At 44.4% G+C, this 23,531-nt stretch overlaps 1 protein-coding gene across 1 annotated transcript in view; it reads right to left on the reverse strand.

Annotated features, from left to right (window-relative positions):
• Window positions 1–523: 523 nt before the first annotated feature.
• Window positions 524–23,531, reverse strand: part of TFCP2L1 (transcription factor CP2 like 1) — a gene marked incomplete at its 3' end in the record, with an annotated part of 37,880 nt that continues 14,872 nt past the window's right edge. The window contains 12 exon segments of the mRNA XM_056534348.1: window positions 524–666; window positions 9,173–9,267; window positions 9,350–9,440; window positions 10,939–11,032; window positions 11,191–11,244; window positions 11,740–11,788; window positions 12,001–12,092; window positions 16,041–16,151; window positions 19,645–19,797; window positions 20,728–20,834; window positions 20,930–21,035; window positions 21,119–21,195. Coding sequence (XP_056390323.1) covers window positions 524–666; window positions 9,173–9,267; window positions 9,350–9,440; window positions 10,939–11,032; window positions 11,191–11,244; window positions 11,740–11,788; window positions 12,001–12,092; window positions 16,041–16,151; window positions 19,645–19,797; window positions 20,728–20,834; window positions 20,930–21,035; window positions 21,119–21,195 — 1,172 coding nt within the window.

Below are 23,531 nucleotides of genomic sequence, written 5' to 3' on the forward strand. Positions count from 1 at the left end.
ACTCACTATTCTGCTGGTGAGGTCACTGTGTACATACATTACTTATCCTGTACTGATCCTGAGTTATATCCTGTATTATACTCCAGAGCTGTACTCACTATTCTGCTGGTACCAGTCTGGCTATTTGTACCCATCATAATTGAGTTATGGTATCATATCTTCTGACAAAATGGAGACCTTAGGGAGATAATTTCTCCTACATATTGGGCTCTAGTGTTGAAGATATTCCCCCCACACCAGAAAGCCCCCAACAGTCGCTGCTTGGTCAATGTGTCTTTATTAAATACTGCTGTCATACATGCCCTCTACTAAGCTGGCACTGTTCTCAATCCGTTGGTTACACCTGGAGATAAGGGGCATCCAGACAGCTTCTCCCCATCTCCCTAACTACTGACATAACATGGCTGACGTATGTGTGGAGACCTGGATATAGTTACTTAGGGGGTGTCACATTTCCTGCATGTAACAGACTGTGCGCTCTCTCACAGCTAGAGGAAACCCAATCCTGACAACATGCACTCACCTCTGTGCTCACAACCACATGGATTCCTGTTGGTCCCTGTCTATAGATCTGGTTTATTTGCTGTGGGGAGATGGTGTACAGGTTTGCAATCTTCTCCATTAATTCCATGGCTGTCAGCTCTTCCAAGAATATTGCATGGTACACTGCAGAGAGGGTTCAATGTTAGTGCGGCACACTACTACAGCAGACACACACACAGACACACACACACACACACTACTATAGCAGACACACAAACACACACACACTACTATAGCAGACACACAAACACACATACACACTACTACAACAGACACACACGTGCGCTACTACAACAGACACACACACACACGCTACTACAACAGACACACACACACACACACACACACACTACTACAACAGACACACACACACACACTACTACAACAGACACACACACACTACTACAACAGACACACACACACACACTACTACAACAGACACACACACACACACACTACTACAACAGACACACACACACACACTCTACTACAACAGACACACACACACACACTACTACAACAGACACACACGTGCGCTACTACAGCAGACACACACACACACACGCTACTACAGCAGACACACACACACACACACACTACTACAACAGACACACACACACACACTACTACAACAGACACACACACACACACTACTACAACAGACACACACACACACACACTACTACAACAGACACACACACACACACACACACACACACTACTACAACAGACACACACACACACTACTACAACAGACACACACACACACACTACTACAACAGACACACACTACTACAACAGACACACACACACACTACTACAACAGACACACACGTGCGCTACTACAGCAGACACACACACACACACATACACACTACTACAACAGACACACACACACACACATACACACTACTACAACAGACACACACGTGCGCTACTACAGCAGACACACACACATACACACTACTACAACAGACACACACACACACACATACACACTACTACAACAGACACACACGTGCGCTACTACAGCAGACACACACGTGTGCTACTACAACAGACACACACACACACTACTACTACTACTACTACAACAGACACACACTACTACTACTACTACAACAGACACACACGTGCGCTACTACAACAGACACACACGTGCGCTACTACAGCAGACACACACACACCGACACATACACACTACTACAGCAGACACACACGTGTGCTACTACAGACACACATACACACACACTACTACAACAGACACACACGTGCGCTACTACAGCAGACACACACACATACACACTAGTACAACAGACACACACGTGCGCTACTACAACAGACACACATACACGCCACTACAGCAGACACACACACATACACGCCACTACAGCAGACACACACACACATACACACTACTACAACAGACACACAGACACATACACACTACTACAACAGACACACACGTGCGCTACTACAGCAGACACACACACATACACACTACTACAACAGACACACACACGTGCGCTACTACAACAGACACACATACACACACACACTACTACAACAGACACACACACATACACACTAGTACAACAGACACACGTGCGCTACTACAACAGACACACACGTGCGCTACTACAACACACACACATACACGCCACTACAGCAGACACACACACATACACACTACTACAACAGACACACACGTGCGCTACTACAGCAGACACACACACATACACACTAGTACAACAGACACACAAGTGCGCTACTACAACAGACAGACACACACATACACGCCACTACAGCAGACACACACATACACACTACTACAACAGACACACACGATGGTGCAAAAAAGACTACTAAAACTGCATCAGGCCGCACTTTATAATATCTACTGAAACTATTTGGAAATAAAAGATTTTTTGAGTGAAAAACAAAACCTATATGGTCAGAGTGAAACCTGTTCAGCAGGAAATACAGACCCTTTGGGAGACAAACTGATGAACTTGTTTCACATTCCTACAGATCAGTCACTAGATAAGTTCTGATTCTGCCTTGGATATGGGCGGCACTGTGTCCGACATTTCTTCCCAGACTGTAGTAACCCAGAATGACCAGTGCCATGCAATAACCCTGTGCTGCACCCTAGTAAAATCTACATTCAATGGTGACTATCATTAAAGGGGTTGTTCAGTGGTGAAAAACATATCCCCTATCCTAAGGATAGGGGATAAGTTTGAGATCGCGGGGAGTTCGACCGCTGGGGCCCCCTGCGATCTCTCTGTACGGGGGCCAGGCTCTCCGGCAAGATAGCGGGTGTCGACCCCCGCACGAAGCGGCGGCCGACACGCCCCCCCAATACATCGCTATGGCAGAGCCGGAGATTGCCGAAGGCAGCGCTTCGGCTCTGCCATAGATTTGTATTGAGGGGGCGTGTCGGCCGCCGCTTCGTGCGGAGGTCAACACGCCCCCTTCCCGCGGGCTGCCAGGCTGTACAGGAGATTGCGGGGGGCCCCAGCGGTCGGTCCCCCTGCGATCTGCAACTTATCCCCTATTCTTAGGATAGGGGATAAGTTGTTCACCTCTGGGTCACCACTGGACTACTCCTTTAAAAATAAATAAAATAAATAGTCAGATGTTGCCCAGACAGGTCAAAGGATTCGATAGCGATGGGCGTGATCTGCATGGGGAGCTGAATGGCCGCGTCTGAGCAGAGCTCCCGCTACCCTGGATAAACTACCATGAAATTTTACCCTGTGGCCGGCGTTCCACTTACCCAGCTGGTGGGGAGTGATCCTGGAATCTCCCTAGAGGCTCCTGGCGCAAGTCGGTGGCAGTCGGTCGGGTCTGTGTGCAGCAGCGGCAGACGGAAGATACCGGGCGGTGTCGGACAGCCGTGGTGAGAGAGCTGCAGAGGAGGAGAGCGCTGTCAGGAGAGGGGGTGAGCGCTGGAATGTACCGGGGGTCTCGTGTTGTGCCCTGGCCGTCCATCCTTGCTGCTTTACGGTGGTCCCGGCTGCTACTAAGGCCCCCGCCGTCTTAGGCCTTTGTGTGCGGGGCTTCATCCAGTCCCTGGTCTCCCTAGCAACTCCCGCCGGGGCGCTCTGCTGGGCTGCTGTGCAGTGTGCACGGAGGTGGCTGTGTGCCTTGGAGGAGAGATCCTGGCCCCAGGTTGCCTGCATTTCCAAGAGAGGGGTAGAGTACCTCCAGCTGTTCATGGACCTCCTTTGCTGAACTGTCTGATGCTGCCTGCTGTCCAATCCACTGGACTCCTCTCCTGCTGGCCTCTGAGTACTTTCCCTGCTTCTCAGTCTGCCTCATCTGGATCCTACAGGAGGGCGTGGGTGGCAAGGGGGTATCATTCCTATTATTCCTCTTCAGCAAGAGGGGTTTCTGTCTTAGTGTCTAAGTCCCTCCCATTGATGATCTCACGCAGGTATGCTATCCGTCACTGCTCTTTGTCTTCCTTTTGTTTTACGTTTGTTTCTTTGTATGTACCTCGTCCTTTTACTGTTTCCTTGTTGGATTCCCTCACGAACAAGTTGACTTCTTCCCCTACTGACCCTGTTCTTTTTATAGGAGACGTTGTTCAACATTGTTCCAGATCCTCGGCTTGATCACACCAGTGCTGCAGACACCGGTTCTTCCACACTGAATTATTGGCGTTGGGCCTTACTGAACTGTGGAGATGGAAATATCCTGCTGCCTCTGTCTTCTCCTTTTATTCCTCTGTGCACAAGTCCTTCTCCCGTATTGTCTTTGCCACGGCTGATCTTCTTGCCAGCGGTGAGTGTTGTCAGCTACACTAATAGGGGGATCTCAGACCATTCTGCCTTGATAGTTACTTTGTCCTTGGGTCCCCGTCAGTCCTCTCGGATATGGAAAATGCTTCCAAGTTGGCTTCAGGTAGACAAGGTTTTGTCCGAGCTAGAAGCTGCTCAGAGTGACTATTGGACACATAATGCGTACAAGGCAACGGTGAGTTTACAGCAGGTGTGGCAGGTAGGAGAGCGGAGCTGAGTGCTAGGGAACGAGCATTACAGATTGAAATTGGGGTGCTTGAGGAGAGGGTGGTTAGAGACCTTACTCCAGAAGCGGAAAGGGCATGGGCTAAAGCGCAGAGGTCTCTCCCGATTTTGCAGAAAGATCGGGTTCATTTGAAGTTGGCAGATAGGGAGGCAGCATAATATGAGTTTGGGGATAAGAATGGATAATTATTGGCTTATTTGTCTAGGGACAGCTGTCCTGTGGCGCTCATTTCTTCAGTAGTTCACCCTGACCAAACTGGGTTTATGCCGGGGATGGCCATGGATATCAATGTCAAGAGGTGACAGCTTAATATCCCGCAGCAGAGGACGACGCTTCTTCTGGTTATGTCGTTAGCCTTGATGTGTATAAGGCATTTGACGTGCCTGTTGCGCATTCTCCGCTTTGGACCTATATTTAGGGCTTGGGTCCAGTTGCTTTATGACAGTCCTAGAGCCCGTATCCATACTAACTTTGAGGTCTCCGAGTTGTTCCCACTGGGCAGGGGTACAAGGCAGGGATGCGTGCTCTCTCCCTTCCTGTTTGCATTGGCGGGGGAGCCTCTGGAGGCAGCAGTTCCAGCCTCAGATTCTTTTAAAGGACTTAATAGAGGGCCACTAGTTGAAAAGGTCTCTATGTATGCAGATGACACCCTGATTTATTTAAAGGATGTAGATGACTCTTTGGTAGCCTTGTTTACGCTATTGGACAGGTTTGGGGAGGTTTCACATCTGCTTGTTAATTGGGCTAAATCATCTATAATACCGTTGTTTCGGGGGAAAGTTTTACCCTCTAGTTTGCCCAATGGTCTTCAGGCAGTGTCACGGCTTAGGTACCTGGCAGTGGAAGTGTACTTGCCATACTGAGTTTATGGCCCTCAACTTGATTCCACTCTTGGACAATACGGTAGTGCGTCTCCAAGTGTGGGATTCTTTGCCGTTGTCCCTGGCGGACAGGATTAATATCTTCAAGATATTTCTTCCGAAATTTCTGTACCTATTTCTTTGTCCCCTATCTTCCCAATAAGATGTTTTTTTTGTTAAACTTAACAGGGCTCTGAGATCCTTCTATTGGCAGAATAAAGCTCAGAGATTGGGACAGGCACTTCTCCAGGTGCCAAAGCAGCGGGGGCTCTGGTAGCTCCTAATAGGCATAACTATTTCTTAGCTTCACAGCTGGTGTATGCAGCCTGGTGGATCGGCCTGGATCTTTCCAACATATTCACTGACCTGGCGGGAGCTCTGCTTGGTTCGTATGAGACTTTGACTAATGTATTGTATAGATATCCATCCTTTCCGTTCTCACTGACTCCCATTAAGACTGTGGCTGTGGTCTGGTCGGTGGTCTCTGGGCAATTCCCTCAGCCGTTTCTCCTCGAGCACCCCTGTGGGGTAATCCACATTTGGATCACCTACGGGAGTTGGAGGCGGCTGGATTCTGGAGCTCTCATGGAGTTAAATTTGCTATGCATTTGTTTGGGGAGGACTGTGTTTTTCCTTCATCTGCGGAAATGCAGAGCCGTTTTGATGGCCCTCGGGATGCCCACATTTAGTATCTCCAGTTGAGACATGCAGTCTCAGCCCAGTTTGGCTCCCTGGAAGTCACCTGTGTTTTCTGATCTTGAGTTGCTTCTGGGGACCAACGACCTGAATAAGCCTTTAACCCAGACGTATGCGTTGTTGCAATCCGTAGGCCCTGACCCGTTTGCCCTAGCATACCTGAAATGGGTTATAGATATCCCTACCCTGTCTGAGGAGATGTGGAAGGAGGTGGTCCAGACTTATTATCCCACTGTAGTTAAAGCTCGTGATATGCTTATCCAGTCCAGGTTTAATCTCCGGTTGTATGTCAGACCACTTAGAATTTCCCTTTGTTTTGTCACTTTAAGTCTGTTTGTTGGGGGTGATCAATGGTCTAGAATCAGGCTTTTATAGACGTCTTCTAATTCGTTTCCTTCTGTTCTGTGCACGTAAGGTCCTTGTTATGGCTTGGAAGGATGTGACTTCTCCCTCCTCTTTCTAGGTGGGTGGCCCTAGTGAACAAATATGTTACCCTGTATCATGCCTTGTAGGTGAGCTGTAGGTGCCCCAAAAAGTTTGATAAGGTTTGGGTCCCATGGATGTTGCTGGACGTGTCCACGGACGCTCCATTGCGCGGGGCCCTGTCAATCCTTAGAGGGCAGGGTGTCGTGAGGTGGGCTCCTAGGATGTTTGATTGTGTGAGTGATTGTCCTTGTGGTTGTTGTGTTGGTTAATCCCTTAGCGGGAGTTTGATCTGATCATTGATCTATTTCATGTAGCCTGTGGAAGGTTCATATATGGTACTTTGCTTCCCTGATTTCTCATGTTCATTGTCGGATTTCACCTCCCCCCTTTTTTTAGGGTTATTGGGGTAGAAATGTGCTCACCCGGGGGGTGTTTTTGTTCTCTGTAAATGTTGTATTCTCATGTTTTGAAAATTCAAAATAAATAAATAAATAAAAGTTTCAATAGCACCTGGTCTGAGTGAGGCCTGGTGTGATCAAAGTTATAACCCGGAGAAGAGTGTAAAAGCGCTCAACACCAAGATCTGACGTAAGATTAATGCTTTTATTGTTATAGGGAGACACTGTACGATCAAAACCTTTGACATATCTGGGCAATTTGCCAATATTTTTTCTCGAATTATCATGTTTCCCAACTAGTGTGCCCCCAGCTGTTGCAAAGCTACAACTCCCAGCTGTTGGCTGTTTGGGCATGATGGGAGTTGTAGTTTTGCATGAACTGGAATTATGGATGGGAAAACAGTTACACATTATCAGTACTGATGATGATCGTTGCGCAAGGCAGTGTTTTCCAACCAAGATGCCTCCCAGCTGTTGCAAAACTACAACTCCCAGCATGCCCGGACAGCCTTCGGCTGTCCGGGCATGCTAGGGGTTGTAGTTTTGCAACAGCTGGAGGCACCCTGGTTGGGAAACTGCCATATGACCTGACATGGTCTTGAGTAGAGATGAGCGAACTTACAGTAAATTCGATTCGTCACGAACTTCTCGGCTCGGCAGTTGATGACTTATCCTGCATAAATTAGTTCAGCTTTCAGGCGCTCCCGTGGGCTGGAAAAGGTGGATACAGTTCTAGGAGACTCTTTCCTAGGACTGTATCCACCTTTTCCAGCCCACCGGAGCACCTGGAAGCTGAACCAATTTATGCAGGATAAGTAATCAACTGCCGAGCCGAGAAGTTCGTGACAAATCGAATTTACTGTAAGTTCGCTCATCTCTAGTCTTGAGCTTTCAATGCCCCTGTTCCTATATGAAACTTGGAACAAGGAAGAAATGCCAGCGAGGTATAGCGGATCCCAGGTTTATTAAATGTATAAAAACAGGAACGGTAAATACAGGGTTACGCGTTTCAGGCGTGTAACAGAACACCCTTAGTCATACAAAGCAAGATAAAAAATGCCCAACTTATATAGGGGAAGTGATGTGGGGAAGGGAGGAGTTCCCAATCCCACAAGACCTTAACCCTTGCATAGATACAAGTGGGAAGAAAATTTACCAAGTATAAATAAAAACCTTTTTCATCATGATCAAAAGCACAAAGATGTAACAATTCCCCCATATAACATTATATAATATTGAGTGTGAATACAAAGATGAATATTCTATATAAAAAAGTACATCAATAAATATATATAATATAGGTTATACATACTAAAAAATATGTAAGTTCCCCTATATAAGTTGGGCATTTTATATCTTGCTTTGTATGACTAAGGGAGTTCTGTTACACGCCTGAAACGCGTAACCCTGTATTTACCGTTCCTGTTTTTATACATTTAATAAACCTGGGATCCGCTATACCTCGCTGGCATTTCTTCCTTGTTCCTGTATTCGGTGCTGCCATACACCTGCCGTGCGTTGGTTTTGGGAGGATGGTCCGGTGTTAGCTGATCAGCTCGTACTCTACCTATATGAAACTTGGTAGCAAAAAAAGAAAGAATTTCTCCAAAAACAGGCGCTTCTCCCAATAAAAGGTTTTCTTTATTTCATCAAGTTAGATATAAAAGATTAAAAAGCACTTTCAACGCGTTTCTAGCTCAGACCGAGCTCTTTATCAAGACGTGCATCTTCTTGATAAAGAGTTCAGTCCGAGCTAGAAACGCGTTGAAAGTGCTTTTTAATCTTTTATATCTAACTTGATGGAATAAAGAAAACCTTTTATTGGGAGAAGCGCCTGTTTTTGGAGAAATTCTCTCTTTTTTTGCTACCAAGTTTTATCGCTGTCTGCAGACTCACCTGGAGGATCAGGTGCTCCAAGGCTGCTGACCCGCTATCTGATGAGCTGTTATAGACGTTATGCTCTAAGCATAACACATTCCGGTGAGCATAATATTATTGCCAACATTGGCTGAATTTTTAATGGTATTTCACTAGGATCACGCTCCTCTTGTCCTTTTTGTCTCTATAGCACATTGACCTGTTCCTATATGGGCACACATGGTACCCTCAGAATTGTTGCACTGTGCCCCACCCACATCGGCTTGTTCACACCCCTACGTTGGTCAGTCCATCCAAACGTTATCCAAATAAAGGGTTAATAATTGAGCCACCTACCACACAAGTCTCCATTCTCTCGCTTGTGCTGCAGGACAGACCTGTTCTGCTCAGATTCGTGGCAGACATATATGGTTAGCCTGGGTCTCACATTCCTGCAAAAAGACACACACAATATTCATTCCCTGCAGGTATTAATCCCGCGGAGTGCTGCAGGCTACAGAGACTTGTACCAACCTCCCCTTCACTGCATTGAAGAGCCGGATGCCATCGGCCGGGCCGCATACTTGGATGAAGTCTTCTTTGGTCATCTTTAGTAAGTCAGCGCCTGCAGGAGGTCAGAGTTAAGTGTTACAAGCCCATGTACAATTTCAGGCAATTCTTATTAACATGTATGGGAAGGTGCGGCCCTTGGGATCCTCTTCAGACGTCTTGTTCCACCCGCCTACCCAAAAAAACGTAACCAACCTGAACCCTGTGCCCTCAGCTGCATCATTACAACTAGGTCCTAGGAGGCTCATCCACATGCCAGGAATGTTCTGCCTGAAACACTCCCCTGCCTGACAGGCTAATAAGAGGCTTATAGGGAGATGTACACCTATAACATGCGGCCAACACGCATCAAATAGATGTTCTGTGATTATCAGGTTCGGCTGCTTCCAATAACTAAGATATTCACACCTCTGCTGAGAAAGCAAATAAATCAATCTACAGCTCCTGAACAGGCTCTTCCAGGTTCAGTGACCCAACTCAATACCTAGGTCTTAAAGTAGCACTCCGAGAAACATGTTTTGCTTATATAATGCAGCATAGACAAAGAATATTGTAGCGGTTCTTGTGTATGTCTTGTGCTTAACTGTTTCAGCTGATGTGGCAAGCATGGGTTTGCAGCCATATTTACTCCTATTTCAGAACAGAATTTTTCAGTCTCATCACTACACCTGGTCATTTAATTAGGCTGCTGTAGGTCACCTAGGTCAACTGATTAGACTCATAAGTGGGTTGGGGTCAGCTCATTATGTGCAGTTTTGATGTGTTTCCATTCAAAGTGCATTTTTTTTTTTTTTTTATATTATCAAAGAGAAAAACATGATTTGATAAAAAAAAAAATCACAATTGAAATGTTTTATGACGTTCACGTGTTGCACTTTTAACAAGTTTTTACAACGATTTTTTTAATTTACTCTGAAAATTACATTTATAGCAATTCCTGCATGATTTTAGGAAAATCGTGGAATAAAACAGAAAATGCCTGGAAAAATACATGTTAACAAAGCCTCAAGAGAGATGTACAAATACTTACTGATCTGATACCGATCCCATAGAGATAGCAGTATACAAATAGATCTGAGAGATTTATATAACTACTATATATACTGACCCCATAGAGATAGCAGCAGCAGTATACAGATAGAGGTGGAGGGGGGAATAACTACTATATATATTAATACCATAGAAACAGCAGCAGTATACAAAGAGCTGAAGGTGTGTGTGTGTCGGGGGTGGGGGGGGTGTTAGCATAGCTACTATATATCCTGATCCCATAGAGGTAGCAGCAGCAGTATACAGACAGAGCTGGAGGGGAGGGGCATAACTACTATATAAATCCTGATCCCATAGATAGCAGCAGCAGTATACAGATAGATCTACAAGGGAGGTATATACTATATATCCTGATCCCATAGAGATAGCAGCAGTATATAGATCCCACAGTCAGCAAGATTGCAGACAACCCCCCCCCCCCCCCCCAAACTGATTGTGAATGCTCTTTTCCACATGGACTAGTTCTGTCCTATGTTGTCTGGCAATCAAAACTTTAGACATACCAGAGAAACTGGACAGCAGCCGGCAGTACTGAGGGAATCTGTTGCGCTGAAGCCACTGCTGCACGTCTTGGATGGTTGCTGAAGGCACAAGATACTGTTAGGGAAAAAAATTTAATAATATATTTTAAAGTAAAATATTTAATAAAATGTATTAGTTTCTTTATTTTAATCAATTAATGAAAATAAAATATATAAGAAAATTGCTGACCTAACCTAAATGCAAAAAAATAAATAAAAAAATGACAGTATTACCTTTCCCTTCTCCTCCAGATTCCAAGTTTCATTCTGAAATCCAGAAACTGCTTTCTATGCAAGATAAAGGGTTACCGGAAAAGAGTTAAAAACGTGAAGAATTAATGAGATGAGAACATGTGCAATGAAAAAGAGATAATAGACTATATGCAATGCATTTTGGTAGATCATTGCTTCTCAACCAGTGTGCCTCCAGCTGTTGCAAAACTACAACTCCCAGCATGCCCGGACAGCCAACAGCACACTGGTTGGGAAACACTGTGGCAGAGGGTCCTGCTTTCTATACATTGTACAGAATATAGACCATTATGCCAGGTTCACACCATGCACGTGGACTGCATTGCTGTTCCCATAAAGTAAAGGGGTTTTGGGATTCTAGGATTGTCGCTACACTACAGATGCAATCTGCATATGACGTGATAAGTGTTGTCATGCAGCCGTAGTCTCCATACTAAACACCACTGAAGTATTCATAACAGAATCGGCCCCGGTTCAGGCTAGAGTTACTTTGTTTCTATGTTAAAGGTCGCACATTTTTGTCATACTTACATCATTTCTTAGGGGAGGAGGTTCCACCTGAGGGGTTGGAGAGCAGTTGCTAAAAATAAAAAAAACAGAAAAATATGAGAAACATGGTTCAGACTGCCGGACAGGAGTGAGCGGATTAACCAGATGCTGCTGTCCAGAGGAGTGGTGCTGAAAAGCTGCTGACACAGCGAAGAGCCAACACCTGCACAGTCAGCCTCACCGGGGAGAGACGTCCCACTTCCCCAAATAAGTGTGTGATACAGAACAGAACACAGAACTTACCCATCTCCGAGGTTAAAGCTGGTCGGGGAGCTGTTGTATCCAGGGGAAGACGAGCTGTTTGACTGATAAGGCAGGTCCGGCCACGGTGAACACTGAGGAAGAAGTGATTGCAATACAAATTCAGAAACAAATGTTAAAGTTTTGTCTTAAAAGGGCCAACTCATTAATAAAGCCATTACAGTGCCCCCCCCCCCCCCCCCTGACCTACGATGGCCCCTTTTTTATGTCGGGGCCATCGCATTAAGTGCTATCCGGCAGCGCCAAATGCTTAAGCTGCTGCCGGATAGCAGCTTAATGTTCCCCGTGTGGTGCGTTAAGTATTACTTACCCCTCCACGATGCTCCGGGGTGCCCTGCGGGTCCGGCGCTGGTCTTCCGGCCCTCTCCAATGACGTCAATACGCTGCTGCGCACGTCATCCAATAGGAATGGCGTACGCAGCGGCGTAATGACATCGCTACGCAGGCCCAGTAAGGCCTTGCAGAAGAAAGCAGAGGACCGGAGAAGACAGCGGAGGACCGGAGAAGACAGCGGAGGACCGGAGAAGACAGCGGAGGACCGGAGAGCCCAGCGGAGGACCGGAGAGCCCAGCGGAGGACCGGAGAGCCCAGCGGAGGACCGGAGAGCCCAGCGGAGGACCGGAGAGCCCAGCGGAGGACCGGAGAGCCCAGCGGAGGACCGGGGACACCATCTCGAGCGGCGGGGACACCATCTCGAGCGGCGGGGACAGGCGAGTACAGCTTCCTATACTTTACATTGCACGAATCCCTCAACATACGATGGATTCGACAAACGATGGCTCGTTTGGAACGAATTACCATCGTATGTTAAGGAACCACTGTATTAGTATCACCACTACATCACAAAAAGCTCAACGACTTTGTAAAAAGTGATTTAATCCTTCACTAAAGTTCTCTATCAGTAAATGGAAACCAAACTGGTTACAATGTATCAGGTAAAACTGGTTACAATGTATCAGGACTTGTGTTTAGTTCAAGGATAACCATGATACAATGTAACAGCTGTAAGAGGACTGAGGCAAATTTTTGGATTAAGCCTCTAAGGCTACAGAATTTTCAAGTGTAAGGCTAAGTCTCCACTTTTTTTTTTGCAAAACACAAAGAAAAACGCCAATTCTGCTGCATGGCGTTTTTTTGGTCAGAAAAAACGCTGCGGCCAGATGTTAGCTGTAAGTCAATGAGAAATCGCAAATTTTGAATTCCCCTTATCGTTTTTTCACTTTGGCGTTTTTTTAATCCTTTTGGCGTTTTTTCATTTTTTCTGCGTTTTTTCCGCTCCTTGGTGTTTTGAAAAAAAAAAAAACGCTGTAGTTCCCTCAAACCGGCGTTTTTTGTCAAAATCGTGGCCTTTTGCTCCAATAGAAGTCTATGGGAGTGAGAAAACGCCAAGAAAAACGCTATGTGGATTTTAACTTTGGCGTTTTTGCAGGCGTTTTTTAATCTTTTTTGGACTTTAGCGATCCAAAAAAGTGATGTAGATAGCAGTTTTTAATAAAATTTCGTAGGGTACCATTAAAAATTTTTCATCAAAAATATACAGTAGTGAAGGAAAAAATTGCATCTGTATAATGTATATTATTGAAAAAAAAAAACTATTACTTTTTAAACAGGGATCAATTTATGTGTGCGGGGAAATACAAATGTAGCCGACAATTCTAAAAATGTATTGTGTGTGTGTTTTTCACTTTTTTGCTTTATTTTTTACATTTTTTTTAGTTAGTACTAATACTCCCAGCATGGAACACACTGTTCCATGATGGGAGTAGTACTACCTGTACTAATAGACAGATCGCCCGCTGTGATCTTTCTGTATAACGTATAGATGCGGCGGCCGCTCTTCTATGGTCCCCTGCAATGACGTATATTTACACTTATTCATATTTCCCACAGAGCTGTGATTGGCCAGATGGTTCCAGCCAATCACAGCTCTCTGTGAGAAATAGGATATTATATTATATTATATTATATTATATTATATTATATTATATTATATTATATATTAATATATACACATACATATATATACATATATATATACATATATATATATACATATATATATATACATATATATATATACATATATATATACATATATATATATACATATATATATATACATATATATATATACATATATATATACATACATATATATACACATACATATATACACACATACATACATATATATATATATATATATATATATATATATATATATATATATATATATATATACATATACACGGCCGTGCAGGGGACCATAGGAGAGCGGTCGCTTCTATACATTATACAGGAGGATCACAGCGGCTGTCAGAAGTGATACCCGCTGTGATCTTTCCATAACCGCAGGTAATACTACTCCCAACATGGAGCACACTCTGCCTCATGCTGGGAGCTGTAGTACCTGCATTAATAGACAGATCGCAGCGGGTGTCAGAAGCTACACTTGCTGCGATCTGTCTATTAATACAGGTACTACAGCTCCCAGTATGGAGCAGAGTGTGCTCCATGTTGGGAGTAGTAGTGCCTGCTTAAGGACACATTGCAGTGGATGTCACTACGGACACCCGCTGTGATCGTCCTGTCTATAGCAGAGATGGAATGACTGTATACATCGCTCACATCCCTGCTCTGCACTATACTCCGGGCCAGCCACTCATTCATTCTTTTCCTCAGAGCTGTGATTGGCTGAAACCATCCAGCCAATCACAGCTCTGGGTGGCCAGATCAGTGACCGGAGTATAGTGCAGAGAGGCGAGCGCTGTATAGACCCGCTCGCTTCTCTGCTATATTATGGACGATATATGTCTATAGTACAGGTACTATCACTCCCAGCATGGAACAGTCTGTTCCATGCTGGGAGTAGTAGTACAACATAATTTTTTTTTAACAATTTATAAAAATAAAAAAAAGTGAAACACACACTTTATTAAAAAGTAATAAAAATTGGGTTATAAAATACATACATTGCGTTTAATAAAAAAAAATTCCATCACTGCTGCATCCTTTTTTTTTTTTTTTTGGGTACCCCAGAAATTTTGGGTACCAAAAAAAACGCCAAGGTGCAATTTCCACACAAATGAAAAAAAAACGCCGGAAAAAACGCCAGAAAAAAAACGCATGATGACGTCACTTGCACTGGCGATTTTTCAGGCGTTTTTTTAAATCCCTAAAAACGCAGTGCAAAGAACCAAGTGGAGACTTAGCCTAATTCTGCTTTGTAATTCCGCCGCAGCAGAAACCCATTGGGATTTTGCTATACAGTGCCCACATTGGAAGTTTCAAGGTCAGAACGTTCTGGCACAGAAATTCCTCGCCAAAAGAATGATCTCTGTCCTTCTTTTGGCGGAATAAAGTGCAGTCCATGGGGAGACTAATGTCTGCACAGTCCTAAAATCAACTTATTCAGTCGGTTCTGTCCGCCATTGGAATCTCAGGCTGTAATATTTCTGGAGTGAGAAAACAAATAAATAAATATAGATAAGTTGGCCAGTACAAACTGATTGATAACACAACTATTGCATGGACCCAGCATACAGGTGCACGCTGCTAGGCTATAGTTATGTATCAGCATGTGCTGGTCAACTTATTTTTTTGTATTGCACATGTGGTGGGGAATGGCTACCTCATGTTTGTTCCTGCACTCCAACCATTTTATAAGGCACTGGATGTCCCAGACCTTACAAGCCTGGTAACTGACTGCTCAGAGGCACTTCCATAGTGTAGGGTCCATCCCAATGAGGTCACCTTATCGTGGTGGGATGGTACACACTATTTGGCCACATGGTAAGCTAAGCACCTCTATTTTCATTATAGCAATATAGCATTTCAAAACAGAAGATCAGGGGGCAAATGGCTAGGCATGTATAGGTTTTTTCCTATTGTCACGTCCCCCCCTCAAGCAGGATAGGAAGAGGTTGGAATACCCCTTAAATTCAGCAGAACTGTGAATGCAGCTCTGAATGGGACTTTATTATAAGACACAACGTAACGCAAGAATTTTGGCGATGTCTCACCTCTGTCAGTATGGTGGTATCGTATGACTGCTGGTATTTCTCTCTTTCCGGCGCGGTCCGTTTCTCAATCTTCTCCCGATCGGTCTTCTGCTTCCGGTCTGCTCCTTTAGGCTACAAGTAAGAAAAAAAAAGAAAAAGAAAAAAATAGAATTATATATTTTATAGATCTATATTTAAATATATTTATATAGATTTTTTATAGAATATATATATATATATATATATATATATATATATATATATATATATATATATATATATATATATATATATATAGCTCTCTATAGATTTTTATATAACTATATATAAATATATTTTCATACATTTAGAATATATATTATAAAAGTGGTGATTTGCACAGGGGTGGCTGATAGTTGCAGAGTTTCTGACAAACGCAAAAAAACAAAAAACACTCACATGTGACCCCATTTTGGAAACTACACCCCTCAAGGAATGTAATAAGGGGTGCAGTGAGCATTTACACCCCACAGGTGTCTAAAAGATTTTTTTTTTAGAAAGATTTTAAAGATTCGATCCATAAAGAATCTAAACCTCATATGTTGCCGATTCCTCGGTGCACAAAGAAAACTGTTTTTAATATTAAATGTTCTCATAAGGTTGTCACAAGTGCCATCTCCGCTCTGTATCTTTTATAACGGCATTGTTTTCCAAAAGGGGTGTCTCCAGCTGTTGAAAAACTACAACTCCCAGCATGACAAGACAGCCAAAGGCATAATGGATTTTTTCAGAAAAGAGTTTAATTGATCAGAACAGAAGACAATACAGAGTTTAGATAAGTCTTTAGCGGTTGGCCCTTCTCACATGGGGATGATATAGCAGGACGGCCCCCCTCCCCCATGATTTGCACTACTAGGAGGTTCTCTTTTTTCTACTAAAATATTTAACCTCAAACAACATTTGGCTGAATCTAAGGGAAAACATGGAGGCCGACCAATACCAGAGCTTCCCAGTGAGTAGAAGCGGCAGATTGTTTGCAGGCTGGGAGCAGAGTTATGACAAGCACGCACCCCCGCCATCTCCAGGCTCCGCTTACAGACACGCTTAACTCGCTGCAGCCAAGAATGTGTGCAGATGTGTCCTATAGAATTACAGAAGCTGATGACCCCTAGTCAGGGTCCGTTCACACATGGAAAGTGTTTTTTTCCCTACAGAAATAAATATCTGTGACATCTGAATTACTCCAATATGTGCATGGGTATTTAAAGGGTAGTAAGACATAAAGTAAAAAAATAAAAAATGCTGCAGAAGCATAAAGCATTCCCGTCTGCCTTGTCCCCACCATGTCAGAAAAACTACTTTCTAGCTGAACAGTTGCTCAGTACAATTCTCAAAATACACTACTACTAAAAAAAATAAAGGGAACACAAACACAATGTAACTCCAAGTCAATGAGACTTGTCACACTGTCCACTCAGGAAGAACACTAATTGACAATCAATTTCACATGGAACAGACAACACGTGGAAATTATAGGCAATTAGCAAGACACCCCCAAAACAGGAGTGATTCTGCAGGTGGTGACCACAGACCACTTCTCAGTTCCTATGCTTCCTGACTGATGTTTTGGTCACTTTTGAATGCTGGCGGTGCTTTCACTCTAGTGGTAGCATGAGACGGAGTCTACAACCCACACAAGAGGCTCAGGTAGTGCAGCTCATCCAGGATGGCACATCAATGCGAGCTGTGGCAAGAAGGTTTGCTCTGTCTGTCAGCGTAGTGTCCAGAGCATGGAGGCGCTACCAGGAGACAGTACATCAGGAGACGTGGAGGAGGGCAACAACCCAGCAGCAGGACCGTTACCTCCACTTTTGTGCAAGGAGGAGCAGGAGGAGAACTGCCAGAGCCCTGCAAAATGACCTCCAGCAGGCCACAAATGTGCAGAAACAGAGGGTGGAATGAGGGCCCGACGTCCGCAAGTGGGGGTTGTGCTTACAGCCCAACACCGTGCAGGAGACATTTGGCATTTGCCAGAGAACACCAAGATTGGCAAATTCGGCACTGGTGCCCTGTGCTCTTCACAGATAAAAGCAGGTTCACACTGAGCATATGTGACAGAGTCTGGAGACTCCATGGAGAACGGTCTGCTGCCTGCAACATCCTCCAGCATGACCGGTCTGGTGGTGGGTCAGTAATGGTGTTGGGTGGCATTTCTTTGGGGGCCGCACAGCCCTCCATGTGCTTGCCAGAGGTAGCCTGACTGCCCTTAGCTACCGAGATAAGATCCTCAGACCCCTTGTGAGACCATATGCTGGTGCGGTTGGCCCTGGGTTCCTCCTAATGCAAGACAATGCAAGGCCTCATGTGTCTGGAGTGTGTCAGCAGTTCCTGCATTGATGCTATGGACTGGCCCACCTGTTCACCAGTACTATTCCAATTGAGCACATCTGGGACATCATGTCTCGCTCCATCCAACAACGCCACGTTGTACCACAGACTGTCCAGGAGTTGGCAGATGCTTTAGTCCCGGTTTGGGAGGACATCCCTCAGGAGACCATCCTCCACCTCATCAGGAGCATGCCCAGGCTTGTAGGGAGGTCATACGGGCACGTGGAGGCCACACACACTACTGAGCCTCATTGGGACTTGTTTTAAAATGACATTACATCAAAGTTGGAGCCACTTTGATTTTTAGTGTGACTCCATATCCAGACCTCCATGGGTTGATAAATTTGATTTCCATTGATAATTTTTGTGTGATTTTGTTGTCAGCGCATTCAACTATGTAAGGACGAAATTATATCATAAGATTAGCTCATTCATTCAGATCTAGGATGTATTATCTTAGTGTTTCCTTTATTTTTTGAGCAGTGTACATTGCTTACCCTTAGCCAGTTCATTAATTTCCCAGCAGACTATTGCACAGAGCAGTTGTAGCACCTGCTGTATTAATTCCCTGTCTGATCCTCTGCATGTGGCATTGCAGCACAAGGCAGCATGCTGTAACCACCTTATTCGACCCTAAATGCCCCAATAATGAAATATATGTATGTGGAGATAGTGATGTAGCTGTAGGGATGGGTCAGAGGTGATAAAATCATTCAGAGGGCGGGGCTGGAGCTCAGGCAAGAAGCAGCAGAGTGTGATGTATTGTCATGGGAGAGGGAGGAGCTGGGAGCTGCTGAGACAACACACACACTGACATTAGGAGGACTACACAAGCCAGTACAACGTGCCACAACACAATATTAGAAAGTTGTATCTTGGGCTTATTGTTTTAATAAAAAATAAAAAAAACACTATTTTCTGATACCGAAATACCACTTTAGAAAAAAAATAAAAATAAAATACACATCTCAGATTCAGAAACCTCTAGGGGAAAAAAATAACTGGTGATCGTATTAAAGGGAATTTGTTAGGCTTATAAAACATTTTTTCTGGATGGATGGGAAAGAGGCAATGGGGCATCCCTAGACCTAACTGTCAAATACCTCTCTATTTGCATTTCGATAGATCTACCAATCTGTACCGGCAGCAGTCCCGATGGCTTGGAGCCCTGTTCCCAGCTAATGATACAACTAAGGCTACTGTGAAATGAAATTATACATAATTTCACTAGACATTATTTTTGGATCCCAGCAGATACCTTGAAGACCTTGATCTGGCAGCTGGCTGAGTGTAGATGTTCCGTGTATTCTCCATTCTCATTCTGTTTGAACGTATCGATCTGAATCCTGAACGGAACGCCCTTCTCTCCCCCATGCTTTCTTGGTGTGAACTCTGTGCTAATACAGTGCACCTTTATAGGTAAAAGAACAAGTCTGTTATCCTGCGCTAAAATTACTTAGAGAAGGCATTATAAATCTGGAAGATGTAGATACATTATTTGGCACCAAGCTTGACATACACCCTTATATTATGCTACAGACCTGTATTCACAGTTTGTTACTGGATACAGTGAGCCAGCTTGTGGAAAGACACCCACCAATATAAATCCACCAGCAGAATAGTGAGTACAGCTCTGGAGTATAATACAGGATATAACTCAGGATCAGTACAGGATAAGTAATGTATGTACACAGTGACCTCACCAGCAGAATAGTGAGTACAGCTCTGGAGTATAATACAGGATATAACTCAGGATTAGTACAGGATAAGTAATGTAATGTATATACACAGTGACCCCACCAGCAGAATAGTGAGTACAGCTCTGGGGTATAATACAGGATATAACTCAGGATCAGTACAGGATAAGTAATGTAATGTATGTACACAGTGACCTCACCAGCAGAATAGTGAGTACAGCTCTGGAGTATAATACAGGATATAACTCAGGATTAGTACAGGATAAGTAATGTAATGTATATACACAGTGACCCCACCAGCAGAATAGTGAGTACAGCTCTGGAGTATAATACAGGATGTAACTCAGGATCAGTACAGGATAAGTAATGTATGTACATAGTGACCCCACCAGCAGAATAGTGAGTACAGCTCTGGAGTATAATACAGGATATAACTCAGGATCAGTACAGGATAAGTAATGTAATGTAATGTATGTACACAGTGACCTCACCAGCAGAATAGTAAGTACAGCTCTGGAGTAGAATACAGGATATAACTCAGGATCAGTACAGGATAAGTAATGTATGTACAAAGTGGCCCCACCAGAACAATAGTAAGCGCAGCTCTTGAGTATAATACAATGTAATCACCAAAATCACCAAACCTGAATGAATGCCGAGGTTCGCTTGCAGGGATCCCACAAGAACTCCACAGTATTTAGCTGTGTTGGACTTGCTCGGGGATCCAATATACCGACAGATAGAGGGATATCTGTGCAAAGAACATTAAACATTTATGAACAACATTGAATTCAGGTGAAGCTAATAGTAAAGGATTTAATGCTAAGGTTCTCTAACATTACAGACCTATGTCAAGAATACGATCTCCGGGTCGGCTCCATCTCCAGCCTTCTAGCTGCTGATGCTCCGTGTACTGCAGCCGCCGGTCATGAAAAACCACTCGTATGATGCTCTAGAATAGAGATTGAAGGGATCAGCAGCCGTATAATAAGCCATATAACAACAGCACACGCCTCATCACCCTCAGTCTCCTACCTTGATGTGTTTACTATTCAGCTCTTGGTATTCTCCCAATTTTCTATTGTCAAGGAGGCGAATTTCGTACGACTGTCCTGGAACAAAGTGAGAACACCTGGTTCAGCCTTCACTAGAAATGTAGGTACGGATTTACTAGACAGATATGCTAGGTCACACTCCCTGAAATAAGTCACACAGCTGCTTCTACTACATATGGAAAGGAGAATATAACATGGATATTAATGATATGCAGATACACAGGACACAACGTGTGCAGCACAGAGCACAATGCAGACACGCAACACAGCAGTCACTGCAACAGAGGAACGAAACATACAGAAAACAGACGAGCAGCAAGTAGACCACCTCACCGGGCTGACCATTACACCCACCAGTCCAGGTCAACACATGTAGGTGTCCTCCATTCATCAGACAAGAAACAAGACAACCATCGACTGACATACATCTGGGCACCACACTGGAGTATCCGATGATAAATGAGGCATGCACTTATGTTTAGGGGGTTCACAGATGGTGGAACTTCTTGTCCAGACATACCATGCAAGGTTCATACTGAACGGTAAACCCAAGTCAAACAATCGGCCAAGTAGTTTTATCTTCCCTTTTTTAATTGTGAGCGATAAAGTGCTAATCAGATCAGACAGTGATAGGGGGCACTATCCGGCCAGGCTGCACGTGTGACCCCTGATCACTAAGTAATAAACAGCCCGGGGATCAGAGTGTTCCAGGTAACAGGCTATACCACCCATCAATGACAAAACAGCTGCCTATAAAATTTCTGGTGCCTAGTAATTAAACCAGCACCGTGTAATTAATTTGTTTCCAGATCAGCAGCCAAATCCTCTGCCAAGTACAGTCATCGAGCCAAGAAGGCAACTGTGCAAACCCAAGGACCACACCTGTGAGCGAGCAGATTCTTCTTGAGCCTACACCAAAAGTTATACAATTTGTATGACAATCTGGTCGCTGGGGATACAATGTAACAACCAGTAACATCCGGCAGCAGATGCATAGCAACCAGTCTGTCCAGCTCAGGTGAGAATTACCATGAATGAGCAGATAAAATGCAGATTTAAATGAAGGATGAAATGTAATCGAACAAGACTACGTTACACGACAGACAGGTATTACACGGCACATCCAGTCACATGATTTAGTCATACGTCCAATCCAATCATTCCCACCAGATCCCCCAGACTATGAGGGACTGGAATAGTCTCAAACATCCCGCTCACCCAATCATGTCACACACGCACACCGCACTCATGATTCTCTGATCAAACCAACATGCAAAACATTAAAGAAAAATAATAAAGAGTTACTGATTTCTACTCATGATCTATTCTCATGGGGGGTCCTATAAGCTCTGGATCCCTAGGAGCAGGTCAATGAGAATGGACCCTCCTCCGGTATATGTCTCAATGCAAATAGGTAGAGGGAGAAAAGCAAAATAGATACCTGTGAGAAAGGGGTAATTTTAGCATCACCTCCACACGTTGTACATCAGGACTTTCTCTACCCACCCACCTACACAATGGTAGCAGGGTGCGGGTTTCTGAGTATCACTCAAGCGGGTCAATTCTTTCTCAAGTACAAGCTTTTCTCCACAGGGAAACAGGTGAAAGAAAACAGGTCAGAACTGGGAAAACAAAACACTCCCTCAGATATGGAAAGACAACTACACAAAAATCATAAAGAGCGGACGACGGCGAGCGGTCCTGCGGAGAGACGGGGTCAGGTCATATACAATGCACCGGGTCCCCAGAAATGACTGATCTTATACAATGTCTCTGGAAGTCTGATACCCCGGGAAGGGCCACAGGCCAGTTTCTTCAGAGCCCAGTGAAGGGCAGAACATGCAGGGCATAGTCCCCTCATCAGCATCACACCGGCCACTGCACATGACAACAAATTAGCTTATTTCAGATTCTCTCTTTTTGATTTTATTTTCCACGCCAGCCGTATTCTGACATGACGAATTATATCGGAAAAATTACAAATGTTACTTAAAACCCTGAAGAAACTCAGTTTTAGATAATCGTATAGCGGATCCAATTGTGGGTAAAAGCTTTGCCATTCTCGATACCAGGTGCCTGCCTGTGGCTCGCCACCAGTTCTGGAGCTACAACTCATATGTTATAGCTCCACAGGCCAATGGAAAGTCAAAGGCTTCATGACCCCATTGAGACAGTCATTGCTGGGGAATGATACTGGTGACTGACAGGCCTGGTGCATCCACAAATCCTAGATATGACGGCTTGGTGTTAAAGGGGTACTCCACCCCTAGACATCTTATCCCCTATCCAAGGGATAAGATGTCTGATTGCGGGGGGTCTGCTGCTGGGAACCCCCGCAATCTCTTCTGCAGCACCCACTTGTCATGAGCTGCACCGAGCGAGGATCACTCCGT

The sequence above is a fragment of the Hyla sarda genome, chromosome 8 (genome assembly GCF_029499605.1).
Source record: "Hyla sarda isolate aHylSar1 chromosome 8, aHylSar1.hap1, whole genome shotgun sequence".
NCBI classification, from domain to species: Eukaryota; Metazoa; Chordata; class Amphibia; order Anura; family Hylidae; genus Hyla; species Hyla sarda.